This window comes from Aquarana catesbeiana, linkage group LG10 (genome assembly GCF_042186555.1).
Source record: "Aquarana catesbeiana isolate 2022-GZ linkage group LG10, ASM4218655v1, whole genome shotgun sequence".
Lineage (NCBI taxonomy): Eukaryota > Metazoa > Chordata > Amphibia > Anura > Ranidae > Aquarana > Aquarana catesbeiana.
The window spans coordinates 223,754,153-223,771,445 of NC_133333.1; the positions used below are offsets into that span (position 1 = coordinate 223,754,153).

Below are 17,293 nucleotides of genomic sequence, written 5' to 3' on the forward strand. Positions count from 1 at the left end.
ATACGTTTTCTATAGGATTAAGGTTTGGCGACTGGCTGGGCCACTCCATGACCTTGATGTGCTTCTTCTTGAGCCACTCCTTGGTTGCCTTGGTACTATGTTTTGGGTCATTGTCATGCTGGAAGACCCATCTTCAGTGTTCTGGCTGAGGGAAGAAGGTTCTCATCCAAGATTTTTCAATACATGGCCCTGTCCATTGGCCCCTCAATGTGATAAAGTCGGCCTGTACCTTTAGCAGAGAAACAGCCCCAAAGCATCATGTTTCCACCTCCGTGCTTTACTGTAGGGATGATGTTCTTGGGCTCATAGTTAGCATTTTTTTTCCTCCAAACATGGCTATTCGAGTTAATGCCAAAGAGCTCAATTTTGGTATCATCTGACCACAGAACTTTCTCCCAATCCTTCTCTGAATCATTTAGATGTTCATTTGGCAAACTTCAGATGGGACTGTACATGTGCCATCTTGAGGAGGGGGGGACCTTGCGGGCGCTGCAGGATTTTAATTCATGGCGGCGTATTGTGTTAGCAATGGTTTGTTTGGTGTCTATGGTCCCAACTGCCTTGAGATCATTCACAAGCTCCTCCCGTGTAGTTCGGGGCTGATCCCTCACTTTTCTCATCAACATCCTTACCCCATGAGACGAAATCTTGCATGGAGCTCCAGACTGAGGGCGATTGATGGTTATTTTTTTTTTTTTATTTCCATTTGGGAATAATCAATCCAACAGTTGTCTCCTTCTCACCAAGCTTCTTGCTGATGGTCTTGTAGCCCATTCCAGCCTTGTGCAGGTCTACAATCTTGTCCCTGATGTCCTTTGACAGCTCTTTGGTGTTGCCCATGATGGTGAGGTTTGAATGGAAGAAAGAGATTCTGTGGACAGGTATCTTTTTTTTTTTTTTTTTTTTTTTTTTTTATACACATAACGAGTTGTCATAAAGAGCACCACCTTAAACTTGCTGGACTAATCTGTGTACCACATGAGCCCATACTGTAGCCAGTCTGTGGGAGCCAGAATTATTATTGGTTGGTAGGGGATCAAATACTTATTTTACTCACTGAACTGCAACTCAATTTATAACATTTGTATTGTGTTTTTTTCTGGATTTGTGGTTGATATTCTGTCGCTATCGTTTAAAATACACCTATGATAAAAATTATAGACTCTTCATTTCTTTGTAAGTGGGCAAACCTACAAAATCTTAAGGGGATCAAATAATTAATTTTCCCCCACTGTACATCCAATTTGTTTCACAAGTCTCTTGTAGAGTCTTTAAAATTACCCCCCTTAAAAAAAAAAAAAAAAATCATTTTTTATTATGGCTTGCACATATGGATTTCGGCTTATACAACAAGCATTCACAAAGATTTCACTAAGCACCAAGCAGCTTCATTGAGGCCCTTTCACTTTAGTTTCAGGAGGTTAAACACATCTTAACAGGATTGGTAACTCACTTTAAACAAGCTGCTAGCATTCTTAAATAGGCTTCAATAAGCACTACTCAAAGCTTGACAAAAGCCTTCTAAAGTCAGGTAACAGCATGTCGAAGGGCTTTTGTTCAAGTCAGAATTTCTTCACTCCCCACGCACGTCCAAAGGAGGTCAACTGCAGGACAGGTTTACCAGTCAGTTTGATTTTGAATGATCTCAGAGGCGTCCAAAGCAAACTTATCGATACATACCCAAGACCGTCAACACAGGCTCTTAAAGTGATAGTCAGCACTCTCATTAAGATCTACTAATCTGGAGCTGAAGTTTGCTCTAATGGCCTTAAAAAGAAAAGCTGCTCAAACTATAGGACGACGTATGCGCCAGCAGCAAGGACCACGGCGGTTGAATACTTTCAGCATCTGGGGAGCGGAGATGCAGTGGTTTTTCAATGCTGACCACCGTAAAGCCAAGTATTCTTCTTTTACACCTCCTTTTTAGAGGTGGCCTGTTTGGTAAAAGTAACCCAGTGGTGACCGGGACACTTAAGTGGGTCTCCTTTTAACTATGTTACCCCCAGGCCAATTCTGACATTTCTGTCATACATTTAAAAATCTGCATTTTTTTGCTAGAAAATTACATAGAACCCCCAAATTGTATACATTTTTTTTAAGCAGAGACCCTGGAAAATAAAATGGTGGGTGGGTGCAATTTTTTTTTTTTTTGGCACACAATATTTGCTCAGATGTTTTTCAAAAGCAAATAAAAAAAAAAAAAAACACATCAATGAATTTTAGATAACACAATATAATACCCAATTTTTTGTAAAATATAAAAGATTGTTATGCCAAGTAAATAGATACCAAACATGTCTCGCTTTAAAATTACCCACGCCCATGGAACGGTGACAAACTACGGTATATTAAATTATCCGTAACCAACATTTTAAAAGCTATTACTGGTTATCAGTTTAGCATTACACAGGAGGTCTGGTCCTTGAATTATTTCTCTCGCTCGGGCGTTCGTGGTCATACCTCATGAGTGGTGCGAACTCTGTTTACATATGCGTACGGGACCGATGTGTACGTTCACCTTTGCGCCTGAGTATGGGGGGAAGGGAGCTTTAAAATGTAAAAATGTTCTTTTATTTACATATATTTATTTTTACACAGTACCCTTTTTTTTTTATAAACTTTATTGCTATCACAAGGGATAAACAAGAAAGTGAGTTACTTTCTCTCTGTGCAGTGCACCGAATGCTGCCGGTCTGAGTGGTCCTGGGCTCCCCAGTGGGAGGGGAGTTACTTGAGGGGGGCTGATATAAAAAAAATGATACCAGAATAATGGTTGTAGCCTCAACCATGATTCCAGTGTAGCCACCCCAATACGAAGTTGTGTATATACATACGGCGATACTTAGTCAACACGAGATTGATTTTAAATGGGTGATTGACTGTCCCTACTGGCCAGCTTTAAAACTTCAGGCCAGAGAGCAACTTTGCCTGCAGTGTAGCCCCATAGGAGCTATTTTTCTGAGAACGTAATCAGAATGTCTACTGGTGATCCATATTAACTCCGAGATAATTGGAGCTCAGTTGGTTTGTAATAAACCAGCATTGCGTGCAATTATCCTTGTAATTAGTTTGGCTCCTGATTATTTTCTACATGGCTAAAATTGTGCTTTTTTATGGCATTCTGTCAAGCGTTCCAACCAGTTTTTTTTTTAAACTAACTAAAATTACAGCCTTGATTTTATCTTGGCAAATGAGCTGTAGCCTGCCGGTAAGTTGCCCATAGATTTTTAGATGGCAGTCGGGTCATTTTGCGTACATTTTTTTTTTTTTTATACTTGCAGCTCCTCCTTAGGAGGACAGTGGGTCATCTACCTAATTTTTCCAACCTGGCTGAAAGTCTTCTCATATAGGAAGCCCATTAGGCTACATGTGTGCTATCGGTGCATCGTGGACTACATGTGCCCCTTGGCTAGTTTACAGATTTGTCTTGGATGTGGCCCTAAAACATTTTGTAACTCATTAAGAATAACTGTACAAATAAAATATAATCGTAAATTGAGCATCCACCATTTCTTTGCTCTCTTGAAAACTGTAAATAATTACTTTGGCAGTCCAGCAAACATGCCATTGCATTGTGTGGCTGGACTGCTTCCCTGTGTTCCGTCAGATTAGGTGACCCAATCTGACGGAACACCTGCACCTTTGTTTTCTATAGTCGGAGTTATCTATGGCTGCAAGGTGCTGGAAAATGATTGACAACCTAATGCAGGCCCCGCCCACATGTCTGCAGGTTTCAGGCCCAATCAGAAACTGGTTGTGGGAGAATGGGCAGAGCAGGCTATTACTGCACACTTGCCACTCAGTGGAAGGTGTATTATGTATTTGGAGGCCCTGGTAGATCGAATGCAGCCCTTGACTTAAAGTGGTTGTAAAAGCTTTTTTTTTTTTTAATTAAAATAACAAACCTGTTATACTCACCTGCTCTGTGTAATGGTTTTGCACAGAGCAGCCCCAATCCTCTTCTTCTGGGGTCCCCTGCCGGTGCTCTTGGTTCCTCCTCTTCTCCGAGTGCCCCTATAGCAAGCCGCTTGCTGAGGGAGGGGCCCTTGTGCAGGCTTGCTCCCGAACCGGACTGTGAGTCCATAGAAACACCGCATGGCTCATTCCCATTCCCACCCCCACCCCCTCCTCCCCTGATTTGATTGATAGCAGCAGGAGTCTTAATGCAGAGAACCTTTTGTCTTTACACCCACCCGCTTAAGGACCAGGCCTATTTATGACATTTGTTGTTTACAAGTTAAAATCGGTAATTTTTGCTACACCATTACTTAGAACCCACCAAACACGATTATATATATATATATATTTTTTTTTTTTTTAGCAGAGACCCTAGAGAATAAAATGGAGATCATTGCAAAATTTTATGTCGCACTGTATTTGTGCAACGGTCTTACAAACGTCTTACTAAAAAAAGAACACGGTACAGTTAGCCCAATTTTTTTGTATAATGTGAAAGATGATGTTACGCCGAGTAAATAGATACCTAACATGTTATGCTTTAAAATTGCGCATGTTCGTGGAATGGCGACAAACTACAGTACTTAAAAAATCTCCATAGGCGACACTTTCAAATGAGTTAGAGGAGGGCTACCGGTAGAATTATTACTCTCGCTCTAACGATTGCGGCGATACCTCACATGTGTGGTTTGAACACCGTTTACAAGTGTGGGCGCGACTTGCGTATGCGTTCGCTTCTGCGCGCAAGTTTTTTTTTCTTTTCTTTTATTCCTATTACAAGAAATGAAAGATCCCTTGTAATAGAAATAAGCATGACTGGTCCTCTTTATTGAGAGATCTGGGGTCAAAAAGACCTCAGATCTTACATTTACACTTAAAAGCAAAAAAATATATAACTATACATTTACATGAAAAAAAGGCCCTTTAAGGCCTATAGGCCTCCGGTCCTCCAAGGGCATACAGTGGAGTGGGGGCCATCTTGCCCTCACTCGAATTCCTGCTCATCGCTCCAGGGGATTGGATCGTTTTCCCCTTTTACCGACGTCTCCAGTAAGTGGTGAAACAAACTGGGAAGTGGCGGGGGGGGGGGGCTCCTCACCCACTGACTATAAAAGTGATCCCGTTGGGAATCCGCCGCTGGGGCCACTCTGGGGCCGAATCGCCCACTGTATGAACAAATACCGGGGTTATGGCAGCTAGCTGCTGCCATAACAACGGTATAGAACGTCAAAGTAGTGATGTATGTATACAGTGGGCGGTCCGGAAGAGGTTACCAAAATCTCATATAAGGATTAACATTTTAATGTAATCTCAAAGGTCAAAGTGGCCATTTCAACCCACATTGCGCAGGCATGTTCTACTGTCACCCTCGGGTTACCTGCCCTGAGAACTGCCATGTAGCCATCACTGGCACGCATGTATGTACACAGAATGGAACTGAAAAGACTCAGATGCAACAAAGGATCAAAAGAGATTTTTTTGTTTTTTTTGTTTGTTTTTTATGACATTTATTGATACACATGCTTTAGTAAATAAAACCTCATTTAGTTAAGATTAACATCTGCTTTGTTAGACTTGAGCTGGGTATACACATATAAAAAGTTGTCTGGTTTAGCAAGTACTGGCTTCTGTTGAACGGTCATCCTAGAAAACCAGCATTTTATCAGGGCTTGCAGCCAGTGGCTGCATGCGCTGATCTGTGTATTCTGACAGGGGGAGGAGCTCCCCTTGTCAGAATACAAAGACACAGCAGGAGAGGTCCTTGCATCAACATTGTTTGTGTTAATGGAGGGATCTGTGATGTTTTTTTTTTTTTTTTTTTCAACCTGCGGGTTGAACGAAAAAAAAAAACTTGGCGTGTATACCCTGCTTCAGTCAAGGCGCCAGAAGCTACTGCTGGGCTTACTCTGTATAAAGCCCAGAATTCTCTGCAAAATCTGCTTTAGGGGTTACCCAGTAAAATAGATATATAAATAAATATAAAATAAATAATAAATATACAACTAATTTATATATGTTCTAAATTTTCTAAAACATCGGTTTATTTAAAAAAAAAAATAATAATAATAAAAAAAGATCAAATTGACCAATTCCTCTTCTCACCAACAACATAGTAGTCTGTGTTCACAGGTCTCATAACATAGGGCAAGGCATGTCAACGACCATGCAGAATAGACAACTGCTAGAAGACCTGTGCAGAAGCCGTGTTTGCTGCTCACTGCCCATCCAACTCCTTATTCATGCCAATGGTTTTGGAATGGCAATTCCAATAAGCTCATATAGGCGTCATGGTGAGGCTCCCACAAACTTTTAGCCATGCAGTGCATTTAAAACAGTGTTATACATATGAAGCTACAAGATTTTAGTTTGGTAAAATGTTTGACTGTTCATAAATGAATCTGATACCGGACTGGTTGCTATGGGCCAATTAGCTAATTTCTCTGGTCAAATAAGCCCACATTGCTGAGAGCAGGCATCTGCTGGTTGCTGTGAGTTACGTACCATTTCTGTCATTTGCCGATTATTTTATATTGGGTGCCGCTTTCTACTTGCATAATTTAACGTGCATAATAAAAAGCAGTCATTAAAAGAATCAAATTCCTATTGCTTACAGCATGGCTAAATGCCATTTTCATTTGCTTCATTGCTCGTGCTTTAGACATATCCATTTCCACTTGAGTGTTTCAGCTGATAACTCTCTCTTGCCTCTAGATATTAACAACTGCATTTCTTTACACTCCTCCGCACACATCTGTTTTTTTTAATAGGAAATAAATAAAAGTAAAACCATGTGTTTTTTTTAAATGTTATTTGGGCATTCATTTTCTAAAAATATATACAGTAGATAAATGTTCAGTTTTAAATTTGAGATTTGTTTTGGATTCTTTCACGATAAAGGTGAAGAAGTTCTTGCTTCCTGCAAGCCCATACATCAACAATAGGGTGACCACCCCACACTGCTCTACACAATTCTTGGTGAGTTCTCATGTGCTGACCATGCTCATTGCAGTCTAATTGTACAATCTCGGTTAAGCTGGGCATACATGGGTCAGCTGGCTGATTGAAAAAAAAAAAACGGAATGAATTCCCCCATCCACATAAGCAAGGCGGATAGAGGAATCCTCCCCGCTGTATTCTGACAATGGAGACTCCCCTGCTGTCAGAATACACTGACCAGAGCTGCAGCCAATTGGAAAGCCCATTTGTGAGAAATCAATTGACTACACACAAATGGGAGCGGCCATAGATGGATCAAAATTTGGCTAAGTCAGCCAAATTTCAATCCATCTATGGCCAACTTTAAGTCGACCAGGAATTAAGTATAGTATACAGCAGCCACACCTGATTGGTTTGAGTGGGGCTTTACTTTATAGCTGTGGTACAGCTGAACTTCAGGCAGGCAGCTCAATACACCATTGAAAAACATTAATGTGTGTTTTAGGCAACGTTCAGACAGGCGTACTACCGCATACCCCTGTGTAATGGTTGCATTTGCCCATACGGGGATGCACAGGGATAACATGCATCCCAGTGCAGGCAGTCGCATTTATGTCAATTGAAATGCAGCGGTTGCATGGACACAACTGCTATTCCCAATTTGATTGCCACGCAGGTGCATGGCCTTGAATACAGACCTTGTGCGTTCAGGGCCGTGCACAGCCTGGATCAGCACTCGGAAGGTAAGTATTACACCCTATTCCTCTACAGAAAGACCTAAGCATTTAAAGATGAATTCCAGATATAAATATTTTACACACTGGTCCAGACTGGACCAATATAACCATGTATATACCATACCTGGCTGATGCCCCTGGAAGCTGGAAAACACTGAAGTACACACCGCTACTCCAGTAATCTACACTTGCTTCGGGGGCCCATGCTAACTGGCCGGTCTGCTGCATTCCGAACAGATGAGGTCGGACGCTCAGCATGGGCTCCATTTTCTGAATTAAAGCAAAGCGCTGGCTAAGTGAATAAGGTGATGAGTGTGACGTCACCACCCAGCAAAGCCGCCTCCTCATCTTAATTATATTTAAAACTCTTTCCCAGTATAGCTGGATAATTGGACAATGCCACCAAATGTGGGTATGTGTTCCCTTGCCCCCACATTCTCTCCAATATTCCAATGACTGCCCTGAATTGATCCTATGTAATTTTGATGGACCATACTACCACCTAGTCAACCGTTTATAATAAAAAAAAATTAACCTCATATCTATTGAGGTGGCGTATATGTAGTCTATGACTTTACGCTTTAGGACTTCTGAGATAGGTTGCATTAGTTCATGCTCCCATCCATTCAAAAAGTATGAAGCCCCGAGATCCAGGGATGACACCCGCATCCTGTAGATATTGGAAATAGCATATCTAGTTTTCCCCCACTGATCCATGAGTCTCTCCATTGGGTTGAGCTCACGGATTGAATGGGGGGGTCTTGGCAAAGAATCCAGAAAATGCTGAAGTTGGCTAAATCTCCAGATATCCCATGACGAGGAGCCATATCTGGACATAGGGCATTCCCATTCAAAACATCCTTTAATCTCAGACAATCTGAAGTTGACCAATTTAAATAGGCCTTATTCTATTAATTGATTTTTATTAAATAGTTTGTACCCGGATGTGGCATTAAGGGAACTCCCAAACTCCTAAAGTTTCTACTGTGATAGAGGCTGAGTCTTTAGTCAGATCTCTATGATCAGCCAATCACATGGCAGCAACTTGATGCATTTAAGCATTTATACATGGTGAAGACGGCTGAAGTTTAAACCGAGCATCAGAATAAGGAAGAAAGGGGATTTAAGTGACTGTTTCCAACACCTTGTTGAATCTATGCCATGAAGATTTAAGGGGGTTCTGAAGGCAAATGGGGGTCCAATCCAGTGCTAGCAAGGTGTACCTAATAAAGTGGCCGGTGAGTTTAAATTTTCTTAACAATAACCTAAGAGTTTTAAAATCTTCCCTTGGTATATTTATCGGAAGAGCCTGAAATACATAGAGAGCCTTCAGAAGAATCACCATTTTAATCACGTTTATCCCACCCAACCAGGATAACCTGCCGATAGGGTAACCGTTCAAATCCTGTAAAGAAGAGGTATATAATTATCTTGATACAAATCCTTCACTAAGGGAGATAGATTTATGCCCAGGGTGCCATTCAGGGAATTTTCTGAATGAATGCAAAGCGCTTGCTAAATGATTAAGATGATGATAAGGTGACATCATCACCACCCCAGAAAGCCTTCTCCTGTGTTCAGAATGCATCACGGCATCCGTTCAACGTGACACCTGGAAGCAAAGTATTGATCGCTGTAGTAGCCGTGTATATTTCAGTGATTCCCAGCTTCATGGGTCATCGGCCAGGTATGGTATAATACTGTACATGGTTACATTGATCCAAGCTGGACCGGTGTAACTATGTGTAAAATATCCACACCTGGAGTTCTTCTTGAACCCTTGCATTGGGGGGGGGGGGGGGGGTTGTGTAATTCCTGGAGTTCAGCTTTAGTAGCAGGTGGTGCACCCAGGTGGCAACAGTGATTGCAACCTCTGAGAGTGATTTTGGAGGAAGAGCAGATCATTAAAATGGTTTAGACAGAATACAGCAGTCACATTGAGCCGTTGTACAGCAGTTTGTGTAAACCAGCACATGTGGTCATCCTATGATTGATTTTTATTTATTTATTTAACTTCTTTTACTGAGCATCTATTATTTTTAGAAAATGGCTGCACAAAAAAATTGTTGTTGGAATATTTTGAGAAAGAAAGTTTTTTTTATAACCTCATTCAACCAATTCTACTTGAACATGCCTTCCTGGAAATTTTACTGAATGCATCCTGTGCTGTTTTTGAAGACCATTTTATCAGAAGGGTGGAGGTTGGTCATACTGGAGACACTTAGCATGTGAACACAGCCACCTGCCTAGGCCTTATGTTTCATCCACCACAGTTTGAGTCCACTGACCTGCCTTGCTCTGTGAAGTCCTCTCGTCATTGGTAACCTTATTCTGAGAACACCTTATTCCACCCCTGTTTCTGCTGGCCAAGAATCCCCAGACCAATCTGACATTATGCAAACATCACTCAAACATGCCCACATTACATTAGATGTCGTCACCCCCCCTCTTCCTTTACATTAGATGTCACTGTCCCCCCCCCCTTCCTTTACATTAGATGTCACTGCCCCCCCCCCCTTTATTTTTTATTTATTTCAGGTACTTATATAGCGCCATCAATTTACGCAGCGCTTTACATATACATTGTACATTCACATCAGTCCCTACCCTCAAGGAGCTTACAATCTAAGGTCCCTAACTCACATTCATACATACTTTACATTAGATGTCACTGCCCCCCCCCCCCTCCTTTACATTAGATGTCCCCCCCCCTTCCTTTACATTAGATGTCGTCCCCCCCCCTTCCTTTACATTAGATGTCGTCCCCCCCTCTTCCTTTACATTAGATGTCGTCTCCCCCCTTTTCCTTTACATTAGATGTCGTCGCCCCCCTCTTCCTTTACATTAGATGTCGTCGCCCCCCTCTTCCTTTACATTAGATGTCGTCGCCCCCCTCTTCCTTTACATTAGATGTCGTCGCCCCCCTCTTCCTTTACATTAGATGTTGTCGCCCCCCTCTTCCTTTACATTAGATGTCGTCGCCCCCCTCTTCCTTTACATTAGATGTCGTCGCCCCCCTCTTCCTTTACATTAGATGTCGTCGCCCCCCTCTTCCTTTACATTAGATGTCGTCGCCCCCCTCTTCCTTTACATTAGATGTCGTCGCCCCCCTCTTCCTTTACATTAGATGTCACTGCCCCCCCCCCTTCCTTTACATTAGATGTCACTGCCCCCCCCCCTTCCTTTACATTAGATGTCGTCGCCCCCCCCTTCCTTTACATTAGATGTCGTCGCCCCCCTCTTCCTTTACATTAGATGTCGGCGCCCCCCTCTTCCTTTACATTAGATGTCGTCGCCCCCCTCTTCCTTTACATTAGATGTCGTCGCCCCCCTCTTCCTTTACATTAGATGTCGTCGCCCCCCTCTTCCTTTACATTAGATGTCGTCGCCCCCCTCTTCCTTTACATTAGATGTCGTCGCCCCCCTCTTCCTTTACATTAGATGTCGTCGCCCCCCTCTTCCTTTACATTAGATGTCACTGCCCCCCCCCCCCCCCTCCTTTACATTAGATGTCGTCGCCCCCCTCTTCCTTTACATTAGATGTCGTCGCCCCCCTCTTCCTTTACATTAGATGTCGTCGCCCCCCTCTTCCTTTACATTAGATGTCGTCGCCCCCCTCTTCCTTTACATTAGATGTCACTGCCCCCCCCCCCTTCCTTTACATTAGATGTCACTGTCGTCCCCCTCTTCCTTTACATTAGATGTCGTCGCCCCCCTCTTCCTTTACATTAGATGTCGTCGCCCCCCTCTTCCTTTACATTAGATGTCGTCCCCCCCCCCCCTTCCTTTACATTAGATGTCGTCGTCCCCCCCTTCCTTTACATTAGATGTCGTCGTCCCCCCCTTCCTTTACATTAGATGTCGTCGTCCCCCTCTTCCTTTACATTAGATGTCGTCGCCCCCCCTCTACATTAGATGTTATGGTCCCCCCCTCTTCCTTTACATTAGATGTCATGGCCCCCCCTCTTCCTTTACATTAGATGTCATGGCCCCCCCTCTTCCTTTACATTAGATGTCATGGCCCCCCCTCTTCCTTTACATTAGATGTCATGGCCCCCCCCCTCTTCCTTTACATTAGATGTCATGGCCCCCCCCTCTTCCTTTACATTCTATGTCCCCTCTTTACATCCTAAGCCCCCCACCACATCAGAGTCGCTGTGGGCTGGGTTAAATCTTGACGTGGGCTGGATGCGGCCTTCAGACCATAGTCTGGAGACCCATGTTTGAAAGGGAATGAAAAGATGAACTAACTCCAAATTTCCTGGCCACCCCAGGGGCCGTGATGCCCCGCCCTGCCGGTATAGCACTCTGTACACTGCAATACACAGCCCCAGAGTGAGTATCCTTCATAATTTACACAATGGCAAGCATTCATTGGTCAGTGTGACCACCCTGACCAATGAGAAGCATTTCAGGGGATATGTATGGTGTATGGACCACTACACCGGCAGCATGGGGCATCACCGCTGCTATGTGCAGTGAGGTCTGGAGGGGTGGCCAGTATATATGGAGTTAGCTCACCTTTTTATTTGTCATAAAATTTTAAGTTACTCTTTAAAGCACCAGTGCAAGGTGAAGGACATGCTGAAAATATGACCTGTTGAGGGTAATTGTGGTCTGAGGCTGGGAACCACTGTGTACAGCATTGGAAACAATGGACTAAATCCCACCCAAGCATTAGGGTCTTAGGAAGATTTTCTATGATCCTCTACTGTTCTAGACCTTCATATCTGAAGAGAGGTCATTTTTATCAATGAATGATCAAATACTTTCAAAATGGATACCTTTTTAAATGAATAAATCTGGCAGGTGATGTACATATGCGGCAGTAATGGACAACGGGAATGAACCTGTTCAGATACAATTTCAGGGAGGCACGTCAAAGTCAAGGACACTGATTCACCAAGCTGGTATAGAACAAGGGCATGCTAAAGTGACACGTATTGATGGGCCACTTTAGCATGCCCTAGGTGCTCTTGGTAGCTTGATGAATTAAGTCCCATATATGAGAAGGTTGGCATCCCCTCATTGTATGAAGTATTTCTTACTCGTCATTTTCCTGGCACTGCTTTTTCCATGTCTCTCTCCTCTCCCGTCCCTTTTTTGTGGCTCGCTATAAAAGGATATTCCAGTTAGTCTGTCATGCTTGTGACCTGTTTCTTCAGATTACAAAGTGTGTTGCTCAGAGAAGGGAATACCGCGTTTTTGATCACTACATTGAAAAGGAGCCCTCCACAAGAGGGATAGCGGTAAGACCCAAGTTCTTAGGGGGCAAAAACACCTCTTCTGTTTTGTTTTTATCCCTTTATTTTCAGTGCAATCTTTTAATTTTTCCTCCTTATTTTGATGACTTTTTATCATTTGATCAGTCTGCACCACTGTTATGGCTAACCAGCACACCTTATTTTCTGAAAGGCACGATTTTTAACGCACTGGTGATAATCGGAGGATCTGCAATGAGGGTTGTACCGGGGGAAATGTGTCTATAGATGCCAGAACTGATGTTGATAAGTCCCAGCAATGCAAGTCTCTCTCATTTATACATCTCTGTATAAATGTAGGAAGAAAAGAGCCCATATTTAAAATGAATTCTTCACAAAATGTTTATTGTTCGGGAGGTTCTTAAGGACCCCCTTTATTGGGGTTGCAGCATGTACATTTAAATTGAAATGTTATTAGACTATTTTCTCTGCAGCTTGAATGTCTCTCATTCATACAATAGAGGGAATCGAGAAAATAAAGCAGCATGGCCACTAGATGGCGCAAATGATCATAGAAAATCAATATTTTTTTACTGGGATCATCAGCTCCATCTAGTGGCTATAATGTAGTATTTTACAGATTCAGAACATTCAACCTGAAGAGAAAATAGTTTAAGAATGTATTGGACCTTGGCAAAATGGAGGTTAAATCTTGTCACTGAAATCTGTGAGAGAAGCCACAATGCAATTTAATCTGCCAGCAATAAGGGAAAACTAAAATAATTTTTGTAAGTAATTGGCCATATAAAAAAAGTCAGCTGGCATCTGTAGAAGCACACCCTTACAACCCTGAAATTTGGGTTTATTTTATTAAGCAATATGTTACTGTTCATGTCTAATGTAATCTTTACCTTGATAGTATGATGTATAGTTGTTATGTTGCATTCTCATTAATGTTGGCTCCTCTACTACTGTGTGTGAATTTTATTTTTTGTTTGTTTTTTATGATAATTTACAATAAGTTTCTCCTTGTATAATCATGGAACAAGTTAAAGTAACTGTTGTAATGGGGGGGGGGGTGATGGTGCGGCGATGGGGGGGCAATTACTGGAACTGATCCCTGGTATGGCTCTCTGCAGCAGCTGAAAGCTGGCTTCTTCTCCTCTCCCTTCCATTGGCTTTTAGCTGCTGAGAAAACCATACCGGGGATTGGTTCCAGTAATTGCCTCCCACCTGTGCACCATACATTTCCCACTGCTGCCCAGGCCCCCCTACCCCCGCACTGCTGCCGGGCCTCCCTCCTCCCCTACCCTCCAGCAGCTCCTTCAACATGAAGAGTGGGGGAAGTATGTGGTAAATTACATTTTACCACACACCATAACCACATGTTTTTGCACACCCCCACCCCAAAAGCTGCACTAGGCAGTGGATGGGGATGTTTACATGACGTGAGCAATCAGGAATATCACCAGCACACGATGTCTCTCCAAAAAATGGGTCCAAAGCTTTATTCAGTGATCACATTGTTACAGCAACATTTTGGAGCCTTGCAGGATCCCTTCATCAGGCACGTCATATGCCTGATGAAGGGGTCCTGCGAGGCCCTGAAATGTTGCTATTTGTTGTAACGATGTGATTGCTGAGTAAAGCTTTGGACCCATTTTTTAGAGACCCATGGTGTGCTGGTGACATTGAACCCATTTTTTGGTGACCCATGGTGTGCTGGTGACATTGAACCCATTTTTTGGAGACCCATGGTGTGCCGGTGACATTGAACCCATTTTTTTGGAGACCCATGGTGTGCCGGTCACATTGAACCAATTTTCTTGGAGACCCATGGTGTGCCAGTCACATTGAATCCATTTTTTGGAGACCCATGGTGTGCCGGTGACATTGAACGCATTTTTTGTAGACCCATGGTGTGCCGGTGACATTGAACCCATTTTTTGGAGACCCATGGTGTGCCGGTGACATTGAACCCATTTTTTGGAGACCCATGGTGTGCCGGTGACATTGAACCCATTTTTTGGAGACCAAAGGTGTGCCGTGACATTGAACCCATTTTTTGGAGACCCATGGTGTGCTGGTGACATTGAACCAATTTTTTTGAGACCAAAGGTGTGCCGGTAACGTTGGACCCATTTTTTGGAGACCCATGGTGTGCTGGTGACATTGGACACATTTCTTGGAGACCCATGGTGTGCTGGTGACATGCCTCGATCTGATTGGCCACGGTTCCGGCCGGTGATTGCTTCAGCACCCACTTAGACACACAGCCACTTTTACGTTAACTTGCCGTGGGCGTAATGCCTTAGTTTGCACCTGTGGCAAAGTTTACCAGACATGTAGCAACACTACATGGGGGAAGCGCAACAAACTCCTCAGAACCGAGTGCATTGCACACAGTTGTGGCGCGTTTGTCATCAAAAATGGGGTCAAAACAAGCGCTGAGGAGGTGGCGTATTGCTTCCTCACCACTGGTCAGTAGCCTCTAAAGTGCGATCTGAACCTCGGATCGGGCTTCAGAGGAAAGGGAGTTTTAGAGAAACGTCTAAATCTACCCTTAGGATTTAGATTAGTTTTAACGCATAATAGCTGTTAAGTTTGTCCCTAGAAAAGAGGGGGGGGGGGTTGAGAACCAAGAAGTGGTCAACACCACACTCCACAATAGGAAAACAACTACAGGATTGTTCAGAGACTGACCAGTGGTAGCATGGGGCCACCATAAACATAAGATTTTCTCCCAGTCTGGCCCAAGCAGCCATATATGGCAGGCATCATCCTAGGTAAGTGGGCGGTTGCAGACCCCCAGGGGTAGACCTGCCGACTGACAGCTCTCATTTACGATGGATGTATTATCTTTAAGAGGAATGCTCCCTCTTGTGGCCAGAATCGATATCTCTAGCAGATTGCCGTTATCCTTCAAGGATTTACAAGATAAGTCCGCTAAAGTCTTCAACATCAGAAAGAACTCGCCTTGCACACTCTCTGTTCCAATGACTCCAGAGGGACTTTGGGCAAGATTAGCCGCTTCTATTACATTGACCTATTTTATAAGTCCATCTCGGGCCGGCTGGGTTTCACTGGGATAACGTCTGATTGACATTCTACATTGTCTTGAAAATCTCACACCGGCAATATACTGCCTGATGGACTTGACAGGTAAAGTGTTGCTTTTGAAGCGGCTACATCGATATGTACTACTTGGATGCTGGAAATCCTCGGATCGCGGTTAGGTACAAGCGTACAAAGCGTAGTTCCATGTGTATGGATTAAAAATTTATTTCATGCCAGAAACTTTACGTTAAAGAATTTAAGGCTAATCAAAGAAGCCGATCGATACAAGCTGTGAAGTCGTTACATTTTCTTTTTTTTTTGCAGCTTTTGTTAGGGTAGCATATGATATGCAAACTAGAGGTTTTCAGGATCCTGAAATCCAGCCAAGCTAAACTGCCGTTTGACAGAGTTGGAGCGGTGCCCCTTAGCAAACAGCTATTAATTTCCATGAAGAAATGCCAAAATCCGATTGGTTGCCACGAGTGATCTTCCCAAGTCTATTGAATCGTAACAATGTAGGCTGTTTTGTATGAGCAAGCGTCATTTTCTAACACAAGTTTAAAAAAAAAAAAACAGTATTAACCCAAAAGTAAACATTTATTATATTGGAGCTTACCAATTCTTGTTTGTGATGGCTTTATTAGTTGTCTTTATTAGGTTTTCTTTTTCACCTGGTGATCCTGCCAGCAAGTCTAATTTTTCTACAGCACAAGCTGCCCCACAGATGTAGCTGTTATAGGGTTTCGACAAACCATTTACTGACAGACAGGGGTGCTTACAATGATCAGCTTTTTATTTATGTAAAACCTTTATCTAAAAAGAAAAAAAAACTCTTGCTGTAACTGCTTATAAAGTGTTTAGCTGGAGTTTGGCTTCAATTTGAGTGTATTTAAATCTGCTAATGCGTCTAACACTCCCCTTCCCACGGACTGACAAGGGTGCTGTCCAAATGTGCCCCCTGTGCACATTCATCCAGAGTGGGGACACTCTAATACCAGTGGTGTGTTACTGGCCAGATCACCAGGTGAAAACCGAGGGAAAAAGCCTTAAAAACTGGAGAAAAAAAAGAAAACTAGCAGCCACCACATCTAATGATTGGTAATATATTACATTTTTGGTTTTGGGTTTAATAATGCTTTAAATGTATATATCATTCGTGTTTCAAGTTTAATTCAATTGGATATTCTTGGTAGGTTGTGCAGGATATACTGGATTGCCATGGCTTCTGTCTTGCCAATCCCAGCAGTCGCCCTCTAGGAACACGCTCCTCCCTGTTACCACTGTACCCAGATCACTTCCTGCCATTTCCGCCCGCAAAAGCGCCTGCACACAGCACAGTCTGTATGAGAAAATATTCACCCGCAAGCCATAAAGGAAGAGGACTGCAAGTGACTTTTCGTTAGG

The 17,293-nt window shown here is 43.0% G+C and overlaps 1 protein-coding gene across 4 annotated transcripts in view; it reads left to right on the forward strand.

Moving 5' to 3' along the window:
• The window catches only part of KAZN (kazrin, periplakin interacting protein), an 879,961-nt gene that overhangs the window by 830,781 nt on the left and 31,887 nt on the right, over positions 1–17,293 (forward strand). For 3 of the 4 annotated variants that reach the window (XM_073603357.1, XM_073603355.1, XM_073603353.1), the window contains exon 8: positions 12,797–12,880. The exons of the other annotated variant lie outside the window; for it this stretch is intronic. In XM_073603357.1, coding sequence (XP_073459458.1) covers positions 12,797–12,880 — 84 coding nt within the window. The remainder of the gene's footprint in view (positions 1–12,796; positions 12,881–17,293) is intronic. 4 annotated transcript variants of the gene reach the window in all.